Here is a 26834-nt window from a genome sequence, read left to right on the forward strand (position 1 = left end):
GATGCCAGTTTCGGGAGGAGATCTACCTACCTGTCCTGATACCCCCTAAATACTGTGCTGTACTGAACCCGATGACACGGTGAAGCTATTCGGAACCTCTGCCACGGGTTGGTTCCAAGACAAGTGGCAACGGCAAGAGCCGATGCCGGTTTCCGGGACAGATCTGCCTGCCTGTCCCCCTTAGTACACGCAGCTGATCGTTCTGACAGGCACTCAGAGTATTATATACATATACTATTTTGCTCGTTCCACGGCAGGGGTGACCTTGTGTCTTTGTACCAATACCAGGGCGAGACTTGCTCAACTACGGGCACGCCCGGTGCGCCGGTACATCCCTCAAGGAGAACGTCGGGTACTCTATAAGGTATGATAGTATGGGAACGGGGAACTTACTTGTAGACCTAGGCTCTTTCCTACTATAGAAGCCTATCCATTACCAGTCTATAAGAATCCGTAATTCTATATCTCTATATAGAGCCTATAAAGATATACTACTAATATCTAGATCTAGTAAGAAAACTACTCTATGTCCCTTTTACTATATATACTAGGTAAAGGAAAGCTTTAAACAGTTATATAGATATAGTAGAGGAACTATCTTTATTATATCTGTTTAGAAACTATAAAAGGGAAACTAATAACTATGCAGTTATTTCTCGAAGTCTAGCCTAATTCGAAAATAATAGTATAAAGTTAGAGACTAGAGGAGATACTTAAAGAGACTATATAGAATAAGAATAGACTCTTTTAATCTGCTATATCTTCTTAAACTAGTGGAAAGTTTATAACGACTCTTTAGATTATACTAAGAAGCCTGCTATCAGTTCAACGGGGGGATAAGCGCCTAATAGTATATTACTTCGGTGTCTAGAACAATACTCCCACCTAAAGCTGGACTTGGCACAACTGAAGCTACCTACCTACCCTGGTAGGGGTGGGTATAGGTCAGAGCTCGAACAGAGAATTTTGCACTGACCAGAGCCAGGACAGAGATATCGCTGTCAACATAATGTTCTAAGACTTCGGACATCTGACCAGTCCATCGAGCTCTGACCTATAACCAGCCAAACCCGGGTAGGTAGGTACGGAGAACCGAGCGCACCTTTGGACATACCTGGGATCCAATAACCACATGGTTACATCACTCCAGATTCTGGAAGGCTTCTCTTCGGCGTTGCATTTAGTACTTGGTTGATGTACAAAGTACAGAGACTACGTGGGGGTTTATCGGAGAAACAAAACAGCTGTGAGACTCCAAAGCAATGGTGGGTCATTTATTAACAAAACTACGAACATGTATTGGTGTCTGGGCCGTTGCAAGGATACTTTATTTGTTCCGACAAGTGGATAATGGTCAACTTGGTCAGTTGGTCTGAATAAGGATCAATGAATATATTGGTTCAGAACGGGGCGTTATTGCACCCAGAACTGCTTCAATTCGTTGATAAACAGGAGAGATATCGCACTCAGACGCCTTCGTAGTTCTTCGTATAACTGGTTCAAAATCGCCGCTGAAAACGGCAACGCTGGCAAAGCAGAGTCGTGGCTCGAAGGAGTGAGATCGCCGCCCAGCAGCCAATCCCGCCTTGAACACACCGATACAATCTTTGCACCTAGATGGTTCATCGATGTCCGCACTTGATAGAGGTCATCTAGTAACTGCTGGACGGCTTTGGGGTCTTTTCCCTTCATCTTCGGTGAGCCGCTGGACGCAGAATCGGTACCACTAGCCGACCAGGAAGACATTGTTGACGAGGAAGATGAACTTGACCTCTGCCCGTCTCTTTCACGAGCCGCCAGAGCTTGGGCTGCCTTGACGTAGGCGTCCAGAACCTTCGACATGACCAAACAGACAACGGCCAAGAAGTAACCGTCGTCGGAGCCCGCGCACTGGAGCATTTCGTTGACGGTGTCCGTCACCACTCTCGATTCGTCCACGAGCGTGTTTGCCCGGTACTCAAGCTCCAGGGGGGAGAGGTCGGCGTCTAGAGGGCTGTCTTGCTGACAGCAGAGCTGTCCCATCAGCTGCAGGGCCATTCTGATGCCTTCCGGTTGCCGAGATAAGACCTGAGACTGGAGGCTTCCGAGTTCTTGGAATAGCTGCTTGTGCGGCAGGGAGCATTCTGATGTGCCGGCGGCGTTTCCCTCGGTCTCCTCTTGTGCGCCCGCATCGTGGCCGGAGAGAAAAAAATGTAGATCGGGCTGGTATGGGACATAGCCTTCTGCAGCCAAGCGTCCGTGAGACATTCCGAGCGCGTCGTCCGCAGAGCCGTCGGAGGAGTCCATAGCGTTTGCGTAGGACGGGATCGGCGAGAAATCCAGATCCACGGGAAGCATGGAGAGGTAGTCATGAGCACCCGAATCCAGCATTGTCGTGTCAAGTGTGCCGAATTGGGAGTCCAGGAGTGAGAACTCAGGTGTCGATCCCCTTTCCATAGAGGGCAGTACTGCCGGTGACAAAGGCGTTGTCTTGTGGCTGGCAGTTGGTCGTTGCGCCGGACCCTCTTTTGATTCACTTCGAGGACGGACCTTTCGGCCAGTCCTCTGTGTGACTAGGTACTGACATGTTGTGCCTCTGTCCGCGCATCTGTTGCATTGAGGTTTTTCCTTGGAACATTTGATTTTGGAGGTCGCACACGCTTGGCAGCTCTCGCGTAGCCGGACACCCGATGGAGGGGGCATTCTTACGATTGAACCAACGGCCAACGGCGAATGCGTACACATAAGTTTTCGGGGTGGGTAATGATGAGATAGTAGTATGTGGTGTGATTGGGGCCTTGGGGAATCGGGATGTGCTGCAACGTAGAGCGTGAAAAGCAGGGCAGATAAATGTCATGTCTATTATAGAGGAGAGAAGTGCTCGACTACTTAGTTATACAATAAATGGAGACCTTGGCCCTTCCTCGGCTTTCTCAAGGAGATTCAAGTTGCACCATTTCTTACTGCGTATATGCATGTCGAAAATCCATCCGTTTTCTCCATGCTATGGCTTCGAGACGCTGAAGGAATGAATGCAAAGGCGGGAAGCCAGAGGCTCAACTCGGCCGTAAGGATGAACCAGGGTTCTCATCCTTCAATGTCGAACGGCGATCAATCAAATGCCACAACCCCTTTAGACATCGACCAAGTGCTCACTGTGCTTTCCTTTCTCACCGGCCTCATACGGTCCAGGAACCATGGAGACGGGGGGGGGGGGATGTTGCAATGGTGGCTTGAACAAAGGCGAGACGAGACGCTGCGTAGATTTGTTTCAACGGCCCGTACCGCGCATAGGATAGATATGTCTTATTGCGCGTGCCTGACGCCACAGGAATCAGGACGACCAGAGTGAGAGAAGGTAACGGTGACTTGAACATACCTAGGTGGTAGAGGAATAAAATGCCCCGATCAAAATCCGGCTTGTCTACATATACTCCAGAGTATCTCCTTGGCCAGGACCACCGGGCCGCTTTATTAATATAAAGGAAACGGGATGGAGGGTTGTATCAACTGGGCCGGAGGGATTAAACCTGCAGCTGTGCGTTCCCGGACCCCCACCTCGATGTACACGTACGCTATAATACGTTGTACAGTGTAGACGCAGCCTTACTAGGCGACGAACAAGGTACTTTGTGACTTGTTGTCAATGGCGTCAGTGCGCCCTGCCCATCAAGATCACTTCCCAAAACAGCTTAGGGCTAGAGGATTAACCTGCTTGTTTTCAGGGATCGGCTACCTATGGTTTGCAGGCAACTACAAAGTACTTGTCGGCTGTAGCCTGCCTCAGAAAAGGATCTGCCAGAACGGTTCCTTCAGGGGACTTCTGTCCGCACGAATTGGTGGCCTTCTATCAGACTTTTCTGCCACGTGTATGACGTATACGAAACCTTCTAGACTATATTCCGCGGGCCATAGCGCCAACCTGCTTACGCAGTGGCATTAAACGCGATCATGCCTAAGATGCAAGCTTGTTGGCCGGGTAGGGGTCATCACGACTACCCACCCATACCCGGGAGAAGAACAAAGGGGGGTGGAGGGGTGGAAGAATACATACCAGGTACAGCCTACTACAATATACAACGGGCTCCAAAGGTGGCCTGTCAGAATTCGAACGTATAAGTAGATAAAATAATTAATTGTTATAAACATTATGGATTTCACTCCTAGTATAGTATCTAAGGTACTATCTTAATATACTAACTTATATAGTCTAAGAATATATAATATTAAGTATGGTATAAGCTATATATAAAGTATAAAAATAATAAGAATAAGGGTAATAATAATAGTAATAAAATATATTTTATATTCTATTTAAATCTATTATTACTATCCTATATCTATAATATTATTAGACGAAAAGTTTACTAATATAATTCTTATCTTAAAGTAAAATAGTTTAATTATACTAGCCTTAACTCTATTAGATAGTATATTAGCCGTATAATATATACTAAACTCTACGCTATACCCTATCCGTAGCTACCTACTTCTCTAGACCTATAACTAACTTTGCTTTTCCCTTCCCCTCTACCTGGTTCTAGATACTATAACTTACTTCGCGTTAATAAACTCACCTATAAGTAGCCCTATATATCCATTTTCAATGCCTAACCCTCGGACCTTTCTTATTTTCCGAGTATATTATTAAGAGTAGTACATTGTAGTATTAGGTTATATATAAGGCGAGAAACGTCCGAGATCCCTCGGCGGGGGACCCTGGTCGAAGCCCGGCGTGGTATGCCACCCTTGTATTAATAATGGGTCTGGCATATGTAATGCCAGGACCTAAGTATCCCGAGGACTATGTACATAGTGCACAATGTACATGGTACGCTCGAGCGAATGACCAATCCACATTCTTATCACTGGAGCGCCTAAATTAATGACTTGATCAATCGAGCAGGAGCTTATGTTTCGGCACATGTTGTTTTGGCCCGTCTCGCTATGGGTGCATAACGGAATATTGAGAAGTGGCCATTAATTAAGTGCTGCCAAAATGCTGCGTCTACACATATACATGTTGCAACTGGGTTGGGCGGATGTGGTCCGGAGTCCTAATTTTCCCCGGAGCAGGGATGGGGTGCACGGCCTTGATGGAAAAGTGGATCAGTCGACCCTTTGCCCCGTGTTCGTCCTTCAGGGGGTGCGGACCCCGAAGAAGTGGGGGCCCCCAACGGCCAACGGTCAGCCGAGTGCAGTTATAAATTGGAGACGGGTCAGCTCGTGCAGCGCCGCGAGCCTCTCACTGCCACCTCCCCTACCTGCCTCAACCCTTTCTTCCAACAACAACAACAACAACAACAACAACATGGCGTCCTCTCACAGTGTTCCCCGCGTCCACAATGTCCACCTCCTCGAGTTGCAACGCATGCCACACGAAGTCAACATACGGCATCGCGGAGAAGACTGGGCAGGCATAACCGATCCGAAAGAGCGAAAGAAGCTGCAAAATAGGTTGAATAAACGAGTCTGTAAGTTAACGATCGCGCAACCTGGCCGAATTGGCTGAAGGCAAAAAAAAAAAAAAAAAAAAAAAAAATGCTGACAAGAAAATCAGCAAGACAGAGAAAAAGAAGACTTGCCTACGACAGTGCCTCTCCCGGCGCCGTATCCCCGGGTGCTGCTTCCCCCGACGCCACTTCCCCAGACGGCGTCTCGACGATCATTCTTCCACGATTCGACGCAAAAGCCTCCCCGCTCGACAACCTCATCACGACATTTAGCCACTGCTCAGAGGAGAATGTCTCGCAGAAGCGCGCTAGGCTCAAGCGGTTCGCCGAGCAAGCCCTGACGAGTTATTTGACGGCCGACCCGTGCGCCGACCATCACCTGAAAGTCATCCAACTCAACATCATCAACGGCTTCACGAGAAATGCGGCCGCGCTCGGGTTCAACTTCGACTGGCTCATATGCGACTCCATCTCGCCATTCGGTCGGGACGGGGAGAGCTCCAAGTCGGGTACCACCGCCATCGCACCCTCTGTGCCGACGAGCCTTAGGCCCACGAACTTGCAGTTGACAACGAAGCACCACCCGTGGCTTGATCTGTTCCCGTTGCCCAAGATGCGGGACAACCTGCTGATCGCCGCAAGTGTCTTGACGCCCGAGGACGAGCAGCGACTCTTTGAGGATGTCATGGAGTCTGGTGGCGGCAAGAACGAATGGGCTGGGCTCGCGGTTTGGGGAGACCCATGGGAACCTCAAAGCTGGGAAATCAGTGCTCCGTTCCTGCGAAACTGGAAATGGCTGATACGGGGTTGCCCGGAGATTATCGTGTCTACGAATCACTGGCGGAGTCAGAGGGGTGAAAAGCCGATTGGCAGCCCAAGTGATGTTCTAGAATAGCATGATTGCCAACCAGGGGCTTATGAGTACATACTTTGTACGATCCGATCAATTATTGGTGGATTAACTCGGCGAGGAGCAATGATTTTCGTCTGTATTTCTATAGAACAACCCAGAAATCAATCAGTTCATGCAATGCAACAGTAACAGTATCCGTGCGAAAAAGCAGGGACTTAAAAGTTACCTTCGTAAGGTACCTTCCACATTCGTGGTCTCATAGAACGATCTAGCCGTCCGTGTTTCATTCCGAGAGTACGTAACGGTTGGAAGCGCGCTGTACGAAGACGGCAAGCACACGTATAACAGTCTGGAAGGTATAATTATAGCATCATTCAATGTGTCTTCCAAGTAACGTTACCCTGTCGCAGAATGTTCGGACAACATATGCATTAAACTCTCAAACCAGGCCAATTCTTTTTCTCACCGGTCAGATAGAGCCGCGCGAAAGAAGCTTAAAGTTCTCCTTTCAGTACTCCACTCCAATCCTGGTCTCGGAAGAATTCCTCCAAAGAGGTCGTCTTGATACCCAGCTCCGCTGGTGTCTTGACATTGGGGTTCCCGCCAGCGTACCCATACTCTGTGAAGAATCCGAGATCGTCCACGATGGTAGTCTCCATTCCCTCGGGGATGTACTTTAGGTATTCCTCCTTCTCAACATCTCGCGCTGTCGCCTTGACTCCCATTGTCCGACCCCAAAGCGCGGCGTAGTCTGGCCTGGAGATGATCTCACTGGCGCCCAAGACATCCGTGCCGGGTGGGTGATGGAAGACCAACGCCTCGACGAAAGCGCCGGTGTCCCGAGAAGCCACCACCTCGGGGGTCGCCAGATGAGAACCCGGAACGTTCAGGCGGAGAAATTCGTATGTGCCGTCCGGCTTCTTCTGTGCCCTGAACGCGGGGATGTCCTTCCAGTTCTCCTGGAAGATGCCCATGGTGACCGTGCTTAGCCGGGCGCGCAGCTCCGGCAGGTGCTCCCGGATGTGGCTCTCGACGTCGGCCTTGGAATCGAACTCGTACGCATGCTTGTACTTGCCGCCGCTGATTTTCTGCACGGCGGTCAAGGTGGAAAAGACAAACCTCTCCAGCGTGGAGAGGACCGCCGGATCGGAAGCGGCCGTCGCCACCTTGATGCCCTGGGCCTTCTCCAGGTCGCCGGCATATTCCTCGATGGTCCGCCCTGCGGCCTTGGCCTTCTCCTGCAGGGCCTTGTCCTCGCTGACGCGGAAGTAGTTGGCCGCCCAATCAGTGACGGCGAAGATGGCGTGCGCGCCTTTGAATGCGGCCTTGAGGGACTCTACGTCGTCGTGGTCGCCTTTGACGATCTCAACCCCTCTGCCTGCCCATTCCTTCGCTTTGGCCGAGCCGGGGTTGCGTGTGAGGCCGCGCACTTGCCATTCGGCATGGGTGAGATTGAGAAACCGATTGGCCACAGAGCCTCCCTACACCAAAATGTTATCATCCGATCCTGACACAGAGATCATATGCTGGGATTTTCGAAAATTACCTGCGTTCCAGTGATTCCGAGGACGGTGATGAGCTTTCGAGTCATGATGGCGTTTGTTCTATGCACGTGATCTCAACTATCGGTGGTGAGAACTGGTAGGTAGTTGAGAGATGAGATCAATCATCAATTGGGATTCAGAGAGACGGTTGTACTTTATTATTTATTCTCGCAAAGGTTTAATGCGTTCGTGGGCGCATTTGTCTTGGTGGGAAGAGGAGAGAGCTGTTGGTCTCACAGATGCGGTGAATCGCAGTCTGTAGATTTGAAATCGTGCAAACCTGGGTATGCATCCGGATTGGCGTATGCCTTCTCGGGACTAGCTCGGATGTCTTGTTTGATCGACGAAGCGTGTGCGCAAGTTCGCAACCGCGCCGTGATATCCTATGGCATAATATTGCACGTGTATGTATGGCCCTGGGATATCTCCGAATCTTTGGGCCTTCATTCATGATTGGCGTGATGATCATTACCACTTGGCTGACGCCGTACTTGGCTGACACAAACGCATTTGGCTGACATGACGATTGGGTGCACGTGGGTGACAATCCGCTTGGATGACAATGGCCATGGGAAATGCACATGGATGACTAGCCACCTCCATGGGAAAGGCACTTAGCTGACACCGTAAGCGATCCGTGTTATCGACACAGTGCTGTCATGCATCTGGGGGACGGGATCGCGCAGATGCATCCGGATGACACGGTTTGAAATGCGTCAAAAACACACTGTTTTCGTCTACACTAGTCCGGATCGGATAGGTACCACGTACAAAGTACTTACCTAATTGCGGCAGGAGCTCCACCCCGCACCCCACCCCACCTACCCCGAAAGCCGGCAGTACATAGAGAGTACAACGTACACTGAAGATGGATCCGGCGCGGGATCTACACAGCTAGCTCTGCAAGATAAATTAGTCTAGACTACCAAATACGTGTACTCCGTACTTCGGACTTCATAAAAGCCAAAAACCGAAGTTGTCATCAAGTTGTTCCGTCCTCTGATGGGAGATTCGAGCTTGGCGCGTACGTTGTAAAGACGAGGAGGGGTTCTTTGCTGCAACTGCCTGACTTGGGTACATTGTACGTCGTAGATTACTCCGTACCTAATCCTCATGGACACAACGTAATACACGCTACGTAAGGTATGTACTCCAGAAGAGCAAGGCGTCGTGGATGACCGTACATATATCCTGACCCCCACGCAGGTAAGGTATCGTGCGCGTGTTTGACGGTAATACCCCTATTTTTGATATTCCCAGCCTATCCATGGTCTCGCCAAATATCAACATAGCCAATTCGACGATCCCTGATTATAAGTTTGACCCAGGAAATTACTACCCCGACAAACATTTTTCAAGGGCGCTTAATTGTCGTTTACAACGGGCTTCACGGGGAGTTTTCCGTTAAGGGTACGTACTTCATCTTCCCAACTTCGTACTAAGTACACGTGAATAAGTAAAAAAAAAAAAAAAAAGGCCTTCCCGAAGCAAAGCGGCGCAATGAGTCATGCTCATTTTGTTATGTCCATTCCATGTCGCTTACAAGTCTAGTTACTTAGGTACTTTCGTATTTGATGTGTTCCCACCGGTTTCATTTTTGGATCCCGTCCTTGCATGTGGCTTGCAGATCACTACTCCGTGCGAGGCCCTGGGACTCCACCGCGGTGGGTCTTATATTTTGACCTCCTTCAACTGACCACGGGGTAGTGCATCTCGCTGTCCTGCCAGCTGTCCCGTTCTTGAGCCTCCTATTTCGAGGGAGGAGTCCAAGGGTCCGCATCTGCCCATCGATCCAAAACGAGACCGGCGCTTCCAGGGTTGCGGTATCCGGCTTCTAGCTGTTTCTCGTAGCTCACACGACGGAGCCGTTCCGACTCCCTAGGGGTCATCCGGAGATATACCTCCACACCGATCACGTGAAGGAAAAGACAGATCCACAGCTGTGATTGTTTTGTTCAAGTCAGACATGGAGATGTTCAGGCGGGGTTCAATACGTACGGATCAAGCCAAGACTTACCATGGTTCCGAAAGTGATAACGACACCTGCGCCCAGTTGCTCCAACCTTTCCGGATTTTCTTGTGCGCTGACAGCAACGCGCTTCCAACGATCCAGGGATCCGTCCGGCAAGAAGCAGTCCGGGTACCCGTCCCTGGGAAACTCCAGGCCGACATTGGTGTAGAGGAAACTGATCTCGTCGCACATCCAGACGGACCAGTAGTTCCCGATGCGTGAGATGATGGGAGTGGCAGCGAGGTTGATGAGACGGGCAGTGATGGTGACCCCCATGTAAAACATGGTGCGCAGCATCCAAGCCCGGTGCTGGTCGATCTGTTTTCGACGGGCGTTGTACACAGCCAGGACGACCCCGACGGTTGTTATGATGCCCATGAGCGTCTCGACGGCGTGGCTCGTGACCCGATTTCCGCCCTGCGGGTGTCGAATGATGACAAACGCCGCCAGGTTGCTGATCACGGTGAGCAGCGAGACGACGTAGCCGTTGATGCGATGGAACAGGAGGAACTTGTGGCGGATGATGGGCGTGAACTGGAACACCATGAGGATGCCGGCGGGCAACACGGTGGCGAGATGGATGAGCATGCCGTAGCGGTAGTGCCCCTGGCTGAAGTAGTACCAGTAGCCTGGGATTAAGGCGAATTTCTCCTTGAAGTGGCCGTCGTAGTCCAAGTCTGGGAGGCGAGAGAGGGAGAACCCCAGCATGCCGCCAGCGAAGATGATCCCTTCGTGACAGCGAGTAAGCAAAGTGGGGGGGGGGGGGGTTGGAAAGAAAGACACCACACCGGACAATACTTACATAGAGGAAAGTTGTATCCGTGTGTGAATCCAAAAAACCTATACACCTTGGCATACCTAGCGGCGTGGCCACTGAGGCTCTCCGTGCTCTCGGAGGCCGGACTCCTCACACTGACATCGTGGCTTTCCTCTGTTTTCGACATGGCGAAGGAATGGAGGAGTGCTGCTCCAAGATGTGAATCTCAATCCTCAGTCAGAAACAAACAAACAAGAAGATGCCTGGAGAGTAGACGTTGAAGCCGTTTGGAAAAGGGGTAATCCTACAGCCGCCGCTCTAGGTGCTGAGGTGCAGTGAATGCCTTGATATATATCGTAAACTTACCAATCATGTGAACCATGTGGGGGAGGATTTGAAATCTACGAAGCATCCGCAGGATCTTCACTGAATGGTGGCGGCAAATCAGCTTCACGTCCCGAGTGCGTGGATAATCGACCTGTTGAGATTCCTGGTATGCGCCGGGACGGCGACGCTGAGACACCGGTCCGTGTCATACGATGAAAAGTCGGGATGTATGAACCACGTTCCCTGGTCCGTAGCCTCCTATCCCGCCTCCTAGCAGGGTTCCAGAGTCTTCAAGCGGAGGATTATGACAGAATTGAGCACCATGACGGCCCTACCCGTGCCGCCGCTGGCGTGTCCCACTCATCTTTTTTTTTTTCGTTCATCGCCGGTAGGATCGACATGCATATTGTTCCGCCGGCTGACACCGGCACCGGCTGTGGCGATACGGCATTAGTATTACCCTCAATATGCTTTCTAACGAGTGCCAAGGCCCCGACAGTCCCCGTTTGACGAATCGTTCCGTTTCGGACTCTCGAAGAGACGTCGCCAAGGCCCTGGAATTTGTCGTGATCGTAATGTCAAGTCGAGATCGAATTATCCACACTTCGTCGCTCAGGCAAATACTCTCTGCAGGGCAATAGCCGTAATCTCCTCCACAGCTGTTGATGCCGCAGATGAACTGATGGTTTCTAATCCATTGCAGTTCCAAACTTGATGTACTACCCTCATGGAAGAACAGAGGCGTTCAAGCCATGCTGCATGATTTAACAAATTGAGGGCGGTGGCTTCAGGATGGACGTTCATATTAGAGTCCATGCCCTGGTTAGTCACAGACTTGACAAGGCATACAATGTGAAGCCAGACGATGTTGGACTCCAACGGATCTACCTTACCCCTATATATAAAGGAAAGAATTCCTACCTCCCCTTTTTACCAGGGTCCCAGTGACATCACTTGCGTTATTCGAGTTTCATCACCTCTTCCATGAGCAAGGACCAGGGACTCGGCATCCAGGCAGCTGCAGAAATTTACCAACAGCTTTGGACTTATATGTGGACTTATCTGCATATACTCAAGCACGTCAATCACTATAGAAGACATGCACCGATCTACATATTGCCATAAAATGCAGAGACAAAGGTTGGATTAAGTACCCGTATATGCACTATCAACAAACAAACGCAAAGTCTATCATCTAGCTATCTCCCAGATGCTAGTTTGTGGCAAGGACTAGCTGCACGCCGGCAACGATCCAAGCCATGCCATGTGCAAATGTCCAGACCCAACACCGGGAAGGAACAAAGAGCACGGGAAAAGAGAATGAATGAATTGAGAGAAAAGACATGAAAAGACATCTCTGCAAAACCCTCCACTACCCAATTTTCAACCCATGTTGTCCAATCTTCCATTCCTACACACCATAACCAAGATAACCGCCGGTTATCTCGCACCGGGGATCAAACTTAGGCGCCGCCCGCCGGCATTGCGTCGCTGCCCACTTTACCGAACTGTAGATTTATTAGTGCACCGTACATAAAAAGAATGAGAGTCAGAGAGTGTACGTACCCCGAGGAACGGAGAGAGAATAGCAGTGATACTACAGGCAGCAATGGTCATGGTGTAGATGTTGCTCATGGCATCAACAATGGCAGCAGCAAGCTGGGCCTGGACGGTTTCGGAGAAGTTGAGGAACTCCGGGCTGCTGGCGCCGGCGAGGACCACGCGCGGGTCACCGACAAAGTCGGCCGGCAGGAGCGGCGCCACGTATCTAGCACCGATATTCTGGAAGATGTTACCGCTGAGCGAGGGGAAGAAGGTGATGCCGATGCACTGGAGAAGGCTGATGACACCAATGGCGTTGAAGATGTCCTTGGGCTCGACAACGTCCGAGACGCATCCGAAGGCGGTGATCATGAAGCAACCGCCGCCAATGCCGAGGAGGACGCTGTATCCGTAGATTTGCTCGACGGTGGTGTTGACGTCGACCGTGTACATGAGGGCACCGCCGGCGACGGCCAGGAGCGAACCGACCAGGAACCACGGCATGTAGTAGCCGAACTTGGACATGAAGAAGCCGTTGAGGATGGCAACGGTGACGATCATGAAGACGAAGGGCAGGAGTCTGATGGCGGCCTCCACGGGCGACTCGCCCCTGGCAAACTGGAAGTAGAGCGGGATGTAATAGATGGGGATGTAGACGGCCGACGCAGCAGAGAAGGTGGCGAACTGCAGGATTCCCAACTTCCAGTTCCGGAGCATGTGGCTGGGGTAGAGACGGTTCTCCTTCTTGACAAAGGGGTAGAGCTTGTGCGTCAGGATGAAGCCGACGCCGAGAACGCCCACGAAGACCCAGAGGATGATCATGCTGTAGGAGTCCCACTCGAAGAGAGTGCCGCCGTAGGTAATGGCCATGAAGAAGGAAACGACCCAGCCGGTCCAGACGGCCAGACCGAGCCAATCGACCTTGCTAGTCCTCTCTTTGGCGGTTTGGCCCTTGGAGAAATCGATCGAAGGCAGGAGGAAGACGAGAATGGGGGCGGCGACGGCGAAGATGAGAAGGTTGATGTAAAAGCCCCAGCGCCAACCGACGCTGCTTTCCGCGAATCCACCACCAACCTGCGATATATGGAGTCAGTCATTGTCGAATGCAAACAACCAACCACGCGATGGCAACGAAAAAAAAGAAGAAGAAAAAAGAAACAAAAAAGAAAAAGAAACCTTACAATGGGGCCCAGAACAGTGCCAATACCCCAGGTGGGAGAGATCAGAGCAATGTAGACAGGGCGTTCCTTGGGGGTCGTGACAACGCTGAACAAGGTGATGGAGCCGACGTAGATACCGCAGCCACCAATACCGGCAATCATGCGCCCGACGATCAGGGAGTCCATGGTGGGAGCCGCGCCGGAAATGGCACTGCCAACCTCAAAGAGGACCACGTAGCCGAAGTAGAGCCACTTGATGTCGAACAGCCCGTACATCTTGGATTGGATGAGCACGAGCGCGGTGGCGGGCAGGGCGTAGGCGGTGGCGAGCCATGGGAACTTTTGGAAGTCGCCTAGCGACGCGATGATGTCGGGCTGGATGTCGGCCACCACTGTGGTGTCGAGGGCGTAGAGGAAGACGCAGGAGAGGATGGCGCCGACGGTCAGCGCCCACTTGACGCCGTGGACCTCGCGCTTGTATTCAGGTCCCGCATCTTCGTTGGGCAGCGCGTCTGTGGATGTCGATATCGACTTTTCGGGGTCGGCGACGGGGCTCTCGGTTCGTGGTGTTTCGGCTTTGCTCGACGAGAGGCTTTCGGCAAGGGCCGCCTGCTTTTCTTGGTCGCTCATCTTGGGCGACTGCTGGATGGTGGAAAGCCGCGGTTGGGATAGTGTAGACCAGGGCAGAAGAAGATGGAGAGGGGGATATTCGGGGGGGTATATGTCCAAGTTGCAACGGTCTGGCGTGTCTTGTGGCCTAGAACATCTGCAGTGAACAGAAAGGAATGATGTTTAAGTCGACCTCTGATGGTAGGATTCGAGGGAGTGAATGGGCTTTCTTTAAAGCAAGAGCGATATCCCTTGTTTTGTAATCTGGAGTTCTCCTTTTTGTAAGCAGACCAGGGCTCGAATGGAGTAGAACCCATGGAGGACTCGATAATGCTATGAGAGACGCAACCAACCAGCCAACCAGCTATCTTCCCGCTCTGTTTGGTAGTGATGAATTCAATACTGGGTGTGCTTGCAGCTTGCGGAGCTCATAGCACCTATGACAGTCTACTGTCAGCCGACCCTATGTAGAAATTGCGTGCCAAGCTACCTTATGCAGATGGGTGACCATGGTCCATGATGATTAAGCTTGACAGTCAGGCACCACCAAAAAGAAAAAAAAATGAAAAAGGGGATCGACGGACATGCCTGTCTTTGAAGTCTGACCTGTTGTCTCATTTACGGGTGGGTACGGGCGTTTTCATGTAGTGTATAATCGGATTCTGGAACGCGAGTAACCGAGAGGACCTCCGTTTGATTGGGATGTAAAGATCTTCCCATCGTTGCCAAGTTCAAGCTCGTGCTTGTTTTCATGCCTGGGGGCTGACTGGTCACTGGTGCGTCTGGTCAGCTGTCGGCATGAACAGGGGTTTTGCCGTTTTGGACGTCAGGTCGGTCAGGTCGCAGATCCCTGGTTAAAAGGAGACACGAGCCACAGACCCGCCACCCCGAACCATATCTGATTTTTCCGTTGCATTCTACGGACTTTGGAAAAAGGAGGTTCAGCAGATGCCGTGGTGGTAGTCGGGGTCGATGAAAGACGTGGTGAGATTTAGGTGCGTGGCACACGGGAAACCCACTTACATCTCAACACGCTAATGCAGTCGGCTGACCTGACCCTCTGTCCCTCTGTCATTCGATTCCGTTGCCGTACGCCCGTGCTAAAGACCCCGGAAGTTGTCTACTTCTTGGCACGGGCTGCCATGATATCTCCGCGCGCTAATGCAAAGGGCTGACCCTCCCCACTTATTCTACTGCAAATATTCCGGTAACGCCCAACAGAGTGGATACTGGTCAGCTAACTGCATTAGTGTGTTCAGATATAGTTAGCGCCCGACTCCATCCACTAAACCGGCTAACCCTCGGGGTCTTAGCACGATGTCCGTGCTGTCGGGGGCTGTTCTATGCTTAACGGCGGGGTCTTGGCGTTTCGGTACGTTGTACATACGTTGTACGTATGTTGTATGCGCCTCGGTATGGCCCGAGTCCCCAAACGAACAGATCGGGGCCGAAGCCCTTTCAACTTCAACCGATCTTATCTCCGTCCCCGGAAGGATCAGAGCATCCGAGATCTAATCCACCGAACACGGGGTGTAGTCTTGATAGTGAGGAGGCATATTGAGGGGTCGCTCTGGAGCAAGAAAGCAAGTAGTGCAACGATGAGCTGGTACTTAATGATCCGTATGCTAGCATAAATCCGTTCATATCGGGACAACATCGTGGAATCCGTTAAACCACTATCACCATCATCTATCAGTCAAGAAAAGTTAAAACAATTTCTCATTAGTTTTCAACCAACATTCGAATATTATTGCGCATTTCGTTGCATAAACTCATACACAATGTCGAACCCTCTTTCCGCATCCTCCCTGCTCAGCGTCAAGGACTGGGTTGTTGTCGGTGAGTGAACGACCCAAGAAACCGCAACCGCCCCCTGACATGGAAGACCTCCACTATCTTACTGACTAATCTGTGCAATCAGTGACTGGAGGAGGCACCGGAATTGGACTGAGTACGACTTTGACATCTGCATTACTCCTACGCAGTCGCGGACGCACCACCCACCCGGCCGTGCGTCCCACCATGCACCAAAACAGTTGGCCCACTAACGTATTTGTAAAGTGTACGCTCAGGCCTTCGCCGCCAATGGAGCTAAGGTTTACATCACCGGCCGACGTCAAGAAGTCCTGGAAACGAGTGCCCGTGTCCACGGATCTGCAGACAAGATTGGCTCTTCGGGGGGTCAAATCGTGCCCCTTGTCATGGATGTGACCAACAAGGACACCATCAAGGCCGCTGTGGATCAGATCACCCAGACCGACGGCTATGTCAACGTGTAAGTCTCCCCGGCCCAGCCCGGCCCGGCCCAATGAAAGATGCAGATGGAGACGCATGGAGAATCGTCATCCACCCCCAAAAAGGATATAATTAGAAACAGGCTGACCAGATCAACAGACTTGTCAACAATGCCGGCGTGTGGACGACCAAGCCGGAGGCTGGCCCGGAGGACGGACCCGTGAAGTTTGGCACCTCCATGCTCGAGCAGTCTATCGACCTCTGGCAGCAAGGTAACTACGCTCGGCTCCCTCGGGACATTTCGCATCCTGTGCTGCGTCCAACACTGACTGACAATCTTACCACTAAGCCTTCCTCGTCAACGCCACATCCATCTACTTCGTCACTGCGGCATTCCTACCACTACTCGCCAAGTCCGTCACTAGCCACACTGGCAAGCTGGGTAGCGTGATCAACACCACCTCCAACAGCGGTCATCTGCGGATGTAAGTCTGCCCTGAATTTGCTTTTCGGGGAAGCGCAGAGGTACTAACAACGTTGTAGGTCTGAGGGCTCGCAGTTGGCCTACAATGTAAGTCGACACAACACGTCATTCAACACTGCTCGGTTCTCGACTTGAGAGCTGACACCACGGTTTATAGGTTAGCAAGGCTGCGGCGGTACACATGACCCGTCAACTGGCTTTCGATTTCAGCCACGAGAACATCAAGATTCGTGTCAACGCCATTGCGCCCGGTACGTAGAGATATATCTCACATGCACTCTTCAGATCGTCTTCATTTCTACCATCTATGCGCCCGCAACGCGGCAAAAGAAAAAGAAAAAGACAGAATTAGCTGACGATGGGAACTTTCAAGGCTGGTACCCCACGGAGATGACCACTGGTGGTTCGGACGAGAACAACGTGAGCCAGGCCCAGGACGATGCGGCCTTCCAACAAGAGATGGTCGGCATGGGTGCCCGTGTCCCGCCTGGCCGTATGGGCAACCCGCAGGATCTTGGAAGCGTAAGTTCAGACACGATTGCACGTGTGACAAACCATTGAAGCCAATCACTAATCTCTTTGACTCATAGGCCGTCCTGACTCTCGCTACAAACGAGTACATCTGGGGTTCGCATCTTGTTGTCGATGGTGGTATCACGCAGAGCGTGGCTGGAACCATTTAAATTACACACTCAACGGTTATGATGAGCGCTTTACAGGACAAGCATGGGCTGTTGATTAGCACCGGATGTAAATAGTTGTCCATTGACGAGGGGCTTAGTGCGGCTCTAGATAGATGCAACCCTTTTCAAGTTCAGTCAATATTTCCTCGTGAAGTTGACCACCTTTACAAAGCAATATGCTCTATACCGGTAGCTGGACTTTCATCCAGCCCTTTCCTTCATTGTCTTGCCCGCCGAAGACAACCTCCTGGCTATCCTCATCACGGACACCATTCGAGAACTGCGAGGCCATAAACTGTATAGTCGCCCCCCGGGGGCGTAGGGCTACCATGGGAGCATGCCATGTACCCGCACCATAAGTGACGGCCTGCTTTCCCGTTCCAATGAAGCGCGAAGCTGGCTCAGATCAGGCAGCCCACTCCCTTGCAGAGTGCTGCGACTGTGTAGACTGAGTTGGTGAGGCATGATAACCAAGGGTAATTCAGAGATAGTGACTTGATATGGTTTTGATGGGTAGGTGCATGTGGAAGACCAAAGTCGATTGTGCAAGTGTCCGAATTTGAAATCGAGAGAACAACCAAGAATGGAAAGAATGAACATCTGGACGTCTTGTTACAGGTCAACATCGTGTCAGATAAAGCATAGTCAAAATCGTCATAAAATAGGTCAAAACTAATTAAGGCAATTATATATAATTATAACTGTGTCAGACCGTCAGGGAAACGCTACCACCGTATTTTATATAGTGCAGATTCTATAAGCGTCTACCCGGATTATACTCTTAGTAATCCGGCCTATTACGTAACTAAAAAGACTATAGTCTATTTAATATATCCCCTAATCGCCCTAAATATTAGTTAGGCGATTAAAGCTATTCGTAATCGGCAGATAATCTAGCTATATAATCTATTCGCTATAGCCGCCCTTAAATTCATCCTTTAGGTCCTCTAAATATTCTATCCGGACTTTCTCTAGCTATTTCTGCTATAGCCGTTCCCGTATATCTATCACGCCTACCTAGGACCTAAATATCTTAAATTTCTCGCCATATAACGCCTTCGTTAATCCGTCTACCACTGTTTCCGCGCTCGTAATATATATTACGAGTATTTACCCTTATATTACGGCCAAAGAATAGGCCATCAAGGAAGCCAACTGCATAATAAAGGGACAATGTTATTGGAAGGCATGTGTGTACTATATATACAGGTCACGTGACAGGATAAGGGTTATTCACTAAGGCAGCCGTGAACAAAGCAGGATATTCACCTGGAGGGAAGTGAACTCGGCCTTAAGTTCACTCGAGCCATCGTGAATAGGGGAGGAGAGTTCACCCAGGGGAATATAAATAGCTAGATATATATACTAGAGTATCCTAGGTCTTACTTCTACTAGAGAATAAGATAGTGTTTAATCTAAGTCTTTATTAGGAACCTCCTTAAGTATTATAGTAAAGAGGCAGACTTACCTTACGACCGCCCACGAGAAGTTACGAGAGAATTACGCTTAGCTTATAACCTCCTCTTACCTCGTAAACATAAACTCACGATAACCCTAGCTAGGGATCCTAGACTTAGTATCTAGGAACCTAGGTCGTAATATTTTAAACACTCCGTTTAGTAAGTGGACCTTACGAACTAAGCGTTAACCTATCTAGGATAATAGCACCTTAGACGCTTACCGGATCGATTACCGTAGGACTGGCTTCGAATAATTAAGAGCTAGCTAAGTCTATAGCTAAGCTCCGAGAAGTAGTCACGTAACTTAGGAACGAAAATAACACTCTTCAGGAATAGCTTTAGGCTAGAGGAAGAGCCAGGACGTTTAAATTCCCTAAACCGGAACTATTCGATAGTATACGAGGATAACTTCGACGATTCTTAATACAGGCTAGGGCCTATCTTCGTTATTATTCTAATACTCTGGTTAATAACGAAGATAAGGTCGTCTACACGGCCTTATACCTTCGAGGAAACGCAGCTAACTAGTTTAAACTATTCTATCGAGATTTCCTAGAAAACGATAACGTTAAGGACCGAGACTCGGATACTTAAAGAATCTTTAGTAGTTACGGCTAGTTCGAGAAGAAGCTAAAGGGGGTCTTTAGAGATCCTGATAAAGCGCGAGCCGCTATTTAATAGCTCGAAGGGTTTAAGCAGAAAGGATTAGCTTCCGACTACACGGCTAAATTCTAGTAGATTATCTCGTACCTTAACTAGGATAACGAACCCTTAATAGTAGCCTACTACCGAGGCTTTAAGGAAGAAGTTAAGGACGACCTGTATAAGATAAAAAGACCCGACAACTTCGCGACGTATACGGCTATAGCCGTGGAAATCGATAATAGAAACTAGGAAAGAAGGCAGGAACGGAAAAAGAATAACCCGCCTTTATAAAAAGCTAATACTAGTCGAAGATAACCGAATCCTAGATAATAATAAGGAAACACTTTATAGGGGCACTATAAAGGACTTATAGAAATTAATAATACTAACTATCGGAAAAATACTTAAAAGGGTATTCGATAAAAGAAGGAAGTGACCTGCTATAATTATAATAAGAAAGGATACTTTGCCCGAGAATACTATTAACTAAAGCGAGAACGAGAAGTAAGAGAGACTAATATAGTGGAAGTATAGCCCGAAGTACCCTACGCCTTACTCTCGTGGATAACATGCTTTAACGATAACTATACTATATATAAGTCTAATAAAGATAATACAGGATAGTACCCTAAGCGACCTTAACGAACCTTAGTAGTTATATTAGGAGTATATAACGAAGAAGATAACGACTAGATAAATAAGGCGCTTAAAGATAATAAAGACACGGACGCTTTACTAGGACTATAGGTGTAGGACTAGGTATAGAGGACTAATAAAACCTAGGAGTAGGTAAATAGATAAGACGAGCTAACTATAAGGATATCTTAGCTAGTATAATATAGTAGCGAAGAACTACCTACGGATAACGAGAACTATATCGGTATACTAATACGCGTAGTAGAGTAGAGCTAGGATAGCGATAATACCGAAAAAGTATTATAGCGACTCACGGAAGAATAGTATATAGAGTATCGATAGGAACTATAAGAGATCCGCGAAGGATTAACTACCCGATAATAGCGATAGTATCCGAACTATAGTCTAAAGATTAATAACCACCTATAGCTAGAACCAGGATATAGCCAGCACCTATAAGTATAGTAGGCAGACTATACTCTTAACGGATATAATCTCCACGAGTACTAGAAGCACGCGAATAACTTCTAGCCTAAGAAAGGAGAACGTACTAGAACTACGATCGGGATAGTATAAGAAAAGATAGGATAGATTATTACCTAATAATACTACTAGAACGGATTAGTAATTCTATAGCTAGATCGAACCCAACCTATAAGGTATATTACGGGTAATATACCTTATTCGATATATACTAGGGACGCCTATAAAATATACTACGAATTAAAGGCCAGGGAATAGCGGACGCTATAGGTACTAGAAGGCTATAAATACGAATAGTATAATAAAGGCCTACGACGACGAATCTAGAACGTAATATTAGAAGAATAAGCTAGGGAGCTTAACGTATTAATCGACGGACCCGACTACTAAGGGCTAAGAGAAAGATTTAAGAGGAACCGACCTTATAATATAATAAAAAACTAGGAGCATTTCCGTATAAGGAGTATATACGAGAAGCCTTTAAGATTTACTCTATAAGGATCAGGGATCACCTATACACCGATATCCGGATTCACGATATTAACACGCGCGTAATAATCGATAGCGGAGTATAAGGGAATTATATATCTCTAAGATTCCTTAACGAGTAAGGAATACCGTGGTAACAAAAGTAATTATAAGACGAGTACGAAATACGAAACATAGAGGGATAAGCTATATCTTATAGTAATGGTATCGTCGATAAGGAGATAGTACCACTCTAAGTCGTTATCCAGGGGAAAAAAGGAATAATAACCTTCGATATAACCGATATAGGGAAATAAGATATACTACTCGGGATCCCGTGGCTACCAGAATAGAACCCTTATATAGACTAGAGACTTAGCTACCTTTAGTGGGAGTCAGTCACTAAGGAGAGATCTAGGAGCGATCCCTTAAATAACCCCGAAGAAAGACCCTTAACGGGCACGCACGAAGAGAAAACGAAGAAATAAAAGAAACGAGTAAAAAAGGAAAAAGCACCGCGAAAGATAGTGTTTAGCCGGGACTAAACTAAGTAATAAGTGAAATAAGAACGGAAACTTATACTCGTATTTATTAAGATAGCTCGAAAGGATAACGAACGATTAGCACGAATACCCGAAGAATACTAATAGTATAAGAAACTCTTCCGGGAAGAGTTAGAAACCGGTTTACCTAAATATAGGCACTACGATTATAAAATCCTATTAAAGCCAGGAACTAACCCTAAGTTCTATAAGATCTATAGCCTTAACTAGAAGGAGAGAGACGCCTGACGCGAGTATATCCGAGAATATCTCCAGAAAGGATATATTAAACCTTTAATCTTACTAGTAGGATACCCTATCCTATTTATACTAAAGAAGAATAGTAAACTACGACTTTATATAGACTACTAATAGCTTAACGATATCACTATTAAAAATCGCTACCCTTTACTATTTATTAGCGAGTTACGAGATCGCTTATAAGGAGTGTAATAGTTTATAGCACTTAACCTAAAAGGAGCTTATAACCTTATTAGAATTAAGGAGGGAGAAGAATAGAAAATAGCGTTCTAAATATAAAAAGGATACTTCGAGTATCTTATTATACCCTTTAGATTAACTAACACGCTAATAACCTTTTAATCTATAATTAATAACATACTATAAGAGTACCTAGATAACTTTATAGTTATATACCTTAACGATATCCTTATCTTCCCGGGACCCTCGAAGAATATAAAAGATATATTTATAAGATTCTAGGTAAGCTTTAGGAAGCGAAGCTATTAGTTAAGCCTAAGAAGAGTTAGTTCTATAAGAAGGAAGTTAACTTCCTCGGATTCACTATTAAGCTAGGAGAGATCTATATAGAAGAATCGAAAGTCTAAGCCGTTATAGAATAGCCTACGCCTACGAGTATTCGCGATATTTAAGCGTTTTTAGGCTTCGCTAACTTCTACTAACGATTTATAAAGAATTACGGAAAGATCGTAACGTCCTTAATAGGAATAACTAAGAAAGATCAGAAATTCGAATAGACTAATAAGGCCGAAACAGCCTTATAGGAAATCAGAAAAAGAATCCTTAGTAGACTAATACTACGAATACTAGAACCTATAAAGCTATACGAAGTAGAGACCGATACCTCCGACTATGCTTTAGGAGGATAGCTAGGATAAAGAGATAAGGAGGGACACCTATATCCGGTAGCCTTCTTCTGGAAAAAACTCCACGGACTAGAACTTAACTACTAGATCCACGATAAAGAGTTAATAGCAATTATCGAAGTATTTAAGGAATAGAGACCGTACCTATCTAGGACAGAGTACTTTATTAAGGTCTACACTAATTAAAAGAACCTAACTTATTTTACTATAAGTAAAGTGCTAAATAAACGATAAGTCAGATAGGCAGAATTCTTAACAGAATTTAACTTCGAGATCTAGTATCGAAAAGGATTAGAAAATAGAAAAGCAGACGCACTAAGTCGCTAATAGCTACTAGAATAAGTAAACGAAGAGTAACACGCTATACTCTAATAGCAGGATAGGAAATTAATTAATAAGTTCCGGGAACCTGCACCGATTAAAAGAATTAACTAAGATATTATTCGATAAGCGTATAATCTACTAGCGCACGGTTATCAGGGAGTGACTAAGATATATTAACGACTACGATAATACTACGGATATTAAGGAACTAAATAATAAGTGCGAGACTATATTAAGAAGTACGAAGTATATAATAAAGCGAAAGGATTAAGGTATAGGCCTTATAGACTATTATAACTACTACTAATTCTAGAAGCGGTATAGGAGTTAGTATCTATAGACTTTATCACAGGATTACCTAAGTTAGGAGATCTAACTACTAGGCAAAAGTACGATAGCGTATAAGTAATCGTGGACTAATTAACTAAATACGCGTACTTTCTACTATTTAACACTATGATTACTACCGAATAACTCGTATACACTTTCCTAAGATATATTATAGGAAACTATAGAATATCGAAGTAACTAGTCACGGATTAAGATAAACTATTTACTAGTAAATTTTAGAAATCTCTAGTCGTATAACTAGGGATAGACCACCGACTATTAATAGCGTTTTACTTATAGACCGACGGATAAACGGAAAGAATAAACTAAACCCTCGAATAATATCTTAGATACTACGTTAACTATAAGCAGGATAACTAGGTTAAACTACTACCGCTAGCATAGTTTATATATAATAGTATACTAAATGAATCCAGTAAAATTACACTATTCTACGCTAACTATAGATTCACACCTATAGCTTACGGAGAACCCAGAGAAGCGCGAGAAGCGCTTAGAGCCACTATAAGAAAGCCGAAGAAATTAAGGATATCCACGATTAACTACGGTAAGACCTAGAGATAGTTAGGATTAGAATAAAAATATACGCCGATAAGATAAGGTTAAAGGGACTAACCTTTAAAGAGGGGGATAGCGTCTACCTTATACGGCGAAATATTAAAACTAAGCGACTAAGCGATAAATTAGATTTTAAGAAGATCGGACCTTTTAAAATTTTAAAGAAAATCTCGGATACTAACTATTACCTTGTATTACCCGAGACTATAAAAATACACCTAGTCTTTTATATCTTATTATTAGAACTAGTATTATAGGGGTTATAAATAAAAGACCCTATTAAAATCGAGAATAACGAAGAATACGAAGTTAAACGAATCCTTAACTACCGATAAACGGTAGATAGTATAGAATATTTTATTAAGTAGAAAAACTATAGACACGAAGAAAATATATAGGAATTAATTAAGAACTTAACGAACTACTAATAACTTCTGCACTAGTACCGGAAAGAGCTATATTACCTAATACCGTATCCTAATTAATCTTATCGGTAATATTAGTAGAGTAAGTCGCCACTATAACTTCGGACTCTACCCGCCGGAGCTCCTCGAGGCGAGCTTTTTCACGATATTCGGATTTCTTTAGTTCCTCGAGATTTACTAAATCCTTCCGCACTATTTCGATACCCTATTTACGTAAACTGCGGCGTATTTTTCTTAGACATAGGAGCCGAGCGAGGGCCTTATCTACCTCTTTTTCGAGTTAACGACGGCGAGTAAGTAGGGCCTTTTCCGCCTACTCCTCTTCTTACTTAAGACGGCGAAGCTCCTCGTGGATACGACTAACTAGGAAGAGGGAGAGAACTATAAGTAAAAGAAGGAGAAGAGATTACGAAACGACTTACTCGATAATATAGGAACTCGGGAAGAATCGTAAGACCGACCGGCGAGGTAATAAGTAGAATAATAACCGATATCGTTAAGAACGAAATAACTAAAGGACTTATCGAAGTAACGAGTATAAAGAATAACCTCGTAACCCTACTCGGAGATAAGCGCTAAGACTAGAGAACGATTTTTAGTTAAACGCGACTTCGCCGAAGGAGTTTTCTCTACTCGCGTTATAGTAATTAGAAGTAGGAAATATAGAGGAAGAAAGAAAACTAGGAGGACTTACTAAGATAACGAGAAGGAAAAGGAAACGTTAGGATAACGTTATAAAGGAGGGGGATAATATTACGGCTAAAGAATAGGCTATTAAGGAAGCTAACTGTATAATAAAGGGATAATATTATTAGAAGGTATATATATACTATATATACAGGTCACGTGACAGGATAAGGGTTATTCACTAAGGCAGCCGTGAATAAAGCAGGATATTCACCTAAAGGGAAGTGAACTCGGCCTTAAGTTCACTCGAGCTATTATGAATAGGGGAGGAGAGTTTACCTAGGGGAATATAAACAACTAGATATATATACTAGAGTATCCTAGGTCTTACTTCTACTAGAGAATAAGATAGTGTTTAATCTAAGTCTTTATTAGGAACCTTCTTAAGTATTATAGTGAAGAGGCAGACTTACCTTACGACCGCTTACGAGAAGTTACGAGAGAATTACGTTTAGCTTATAACCTCCTCTTACCTTATAAATATAAACTCACGATAATCCTAGCTAGGGATCCTAGACTTAGTGTCTAAGAACCTAGGTCGTAACACCTTATTCCTTTACTTAATATAACTAGTAGCCGTGGATATTAACGTGGCGGAGGCGCGTTATTAATATACTAATCTCTTAATTAACTAATCGAATCGTTTAGTTATTATCGTATAAGATCCTTAATTCCGGATTATTAAATTCCACTCCTATACTAAGTAATAGGCGTTATATAAAAATACCCTCTTTTACACCTTATACTATATTACGATAGCTTCCGGTCCTCTATAGTATAGCGGATGATAGGGGACTAGCGTCGAGGTTTTAGTTTAAAATAAGAATAGGATATTAACTAAAGAGTAGTAACTATCGTTCTTAGTAATCTGGTCGTAGTTACGTCGTAAAGACTAGGCGTCTTCTTCACAAGGTAGGTTCAAGCGTAGAACAATAGTCCAGGTAAAGACTTAGATTAATCGATGCCTTATTCTCTAATAGAAGCAAGGCCTAGAATACTCTAGTATATACATCCACAAGATCACGAACGCCCTGGTGATCCCTTGGCCTAGGATCACACTGGATCACTTCCTTAGCCAAGTGATCGTTGGTAATCCCAGTGATCCGTCTATACTAGTGTGTTCCTTATACTGGCGCCGGGCGTGCCAGTCTATCTTCCTTGGTTATCCACCACGTGACTTAACACGTGATATTATCCTGAGTCATCCTCTGGTTGCGTCCTGGTACGTTGCATACCAGTGCATCCCTCGTGCTAGTGCATATTAGGCCTATTGGCCGTAACATACTAATGCTAATAGCTCTGCTTCCGCTATTAACGTTATAACTATATCCTGCTTATTAGCGCGCCACGCGATTATACCGCTAAATAAGCGTATCACGTACGCTTGACTACTCTTTCGATTAAGGGTATTATCGGTAAATAAGGCGTTAGTATAGATTTCGATAGTATCGCTACCCCCTAGTTCTAACATAAACGATTAGCTATTAATTA

At 46.7% G+C, this 26834-nt stretch overlaps 7 protein-coding genes across 7 annotated transcripts; 2 read left to right on the top strand and 5 right to left on the bottom strand.

Annotated features, from left to right (window-relative positions):
• Positions 1-945: 945 nt before the first annotated feature.
• On the bottom strand, positions 946-3178 carry SODALDRAFT_355146 (hypothetical protein; the record flags this gene model as incomplete). The annotated part of the gene is made up of 8 exons (XM_028613787.1): positions 946-971; positions 1103-1114; positions 1295-1325; positions 1423-2476; positions 2565-2795; positions 2892-2942; positions 2999-3065; positions 3136-3178. The coding sequence occupies 8 exons, from the start codon at positions 3176-3178 to the stop codon at positions 946-948; spliced, it is 1515 nt and encodes a 504-aa protein (XP_028470765.1).
• A 2058-nt stretch (positions 3179-5236) lies between these two features.
• SODALDRAFT_327126 (hypothetical protein) lies at positions 5237-6542 on the top strand. Its single transcript, XM_028610342.1, has 2 exons — positions 5237-5453; positions 5540-6542. The coding sequence occupies exons 1-2, from the start codon at positions 5291-5293 to the stop codon at positions 6325-6327; spliced, it is 951 nt and encodes a 316-aa protein (XP_028470766.1). The 5' UTR covers positions 5237-5290; the 3' UTR covers positions 6328-6542.
• Positions 6543-8034, bottom strand: SODALDRAFT_347807 (NAD(P)-binding protein). Its single transcript, XM_028613321.1, has 2 exons — positions 7832-8034; positions 6543-7766 (listed from the first exon to the last, which is right to left on the bottom strand). Exons 1-2 carry the CDS (start codon positions 7874-7876, stop codon positions 6780-6782), a joined length of 1032 nt encoding a protein of 343 aa, XP_028470767.1. The 5' UTR covers positions 7877-8034; the 3' UTR covers positions 6543-6779.
• Positions 8035-9379: 1345 nt separating this feature from the next.
• Positions 9380-10548, bottom strand: SODALDRAFT_288677 (hypothetical protein; the record flags this gene model as incomplete). The annotated part of the gene is made up of 2 exons (XM_028608609.1): positions 9380-9769; positions 9847-10548. 2 exons carry the CDS (start codon positions 10546-10548, stop codon positions 9578-9580), a joined length of 894 nt encoding a protein of 297 aa, XP_028470768.1. The 3' UTR covers positions 9380-9577.
• Positions 10549-12387: 1839 nt separating this feature from the next.
• On the bottom strand, positions 12388-14256 carry SODALDRAFT_336519 (MFS general substrate transporter; the record flags this gene model as incomplete). Its single annotated transcript, XM_028612601.1, has 3 exons — positions 12388-12432; positions 12491-13540; positions 13648-14256. The coding sequence occupies 3 exons, from the start codon at positions 14254-14256 to the stop codon at positions 12388-12390; spliced, it is 1704 nt and encodes a 567-aa protein (XP_028470769.1).
• A 749-nt stretch (positions 14257-15005) lies between these two features.
• Positions 15006-15892, bottom strand: SODALDRAFT_355150 (hypothetical protein; the record flags this gene model as incomplete). Its single annotated transcript, XM_028613788.1, has 4 exons — positions 15006-15085; positions 15259-15303; positions 15623-15690; positions 15756-15892. The coding sequence occupies 4 exons, from the start codon at positions 15890-15892 to the stop codon at positions 15006-15008; spliced, it is 330 nt and encodes a 109-aa protein (XP_028470770.1).
• A 124-nt stretch (positions 15893-16016) lies between these two features.
• Positions 16017-17637, top strand: SODALDRAFT_269405 (NAD(P)-binding protein; the record flags this gene model as incomplete). Its single annotated transcript, XM_028607651.1, has 8 exons — positions 16017-16074; positions 16297-16510; positions 16630-16742; positions 16820-16955; positions 17014-17041; positions 17112-17205; positions 17328-17476; positions 17545-17637. The coding sequence occupies 8 exons, from the start codon at positions 16017-16019 to the stop codon at positions 17635-17637; spliced, it is 885 nt and encodes a 294-aa protein (XP_028470771.1).
• Positions 17638-26834: the final 9197 nt, after the last annotated feature.

Source organism: Sodiomyces alkalinus, assembly GCF_003711515.1.
Source record: "Sodiomyces alkalinus F11 unplaced genomic scaffold SODALscaffold_1, whole genome shotgun sequence".
Lineage (NCBI taxonomy): Eukaryota > Fungi > Ascomycota > Sordariomycetes > Glomerellales > Plectosphaerellaceae > Sodiomyces > Sodiomyces alkalinus.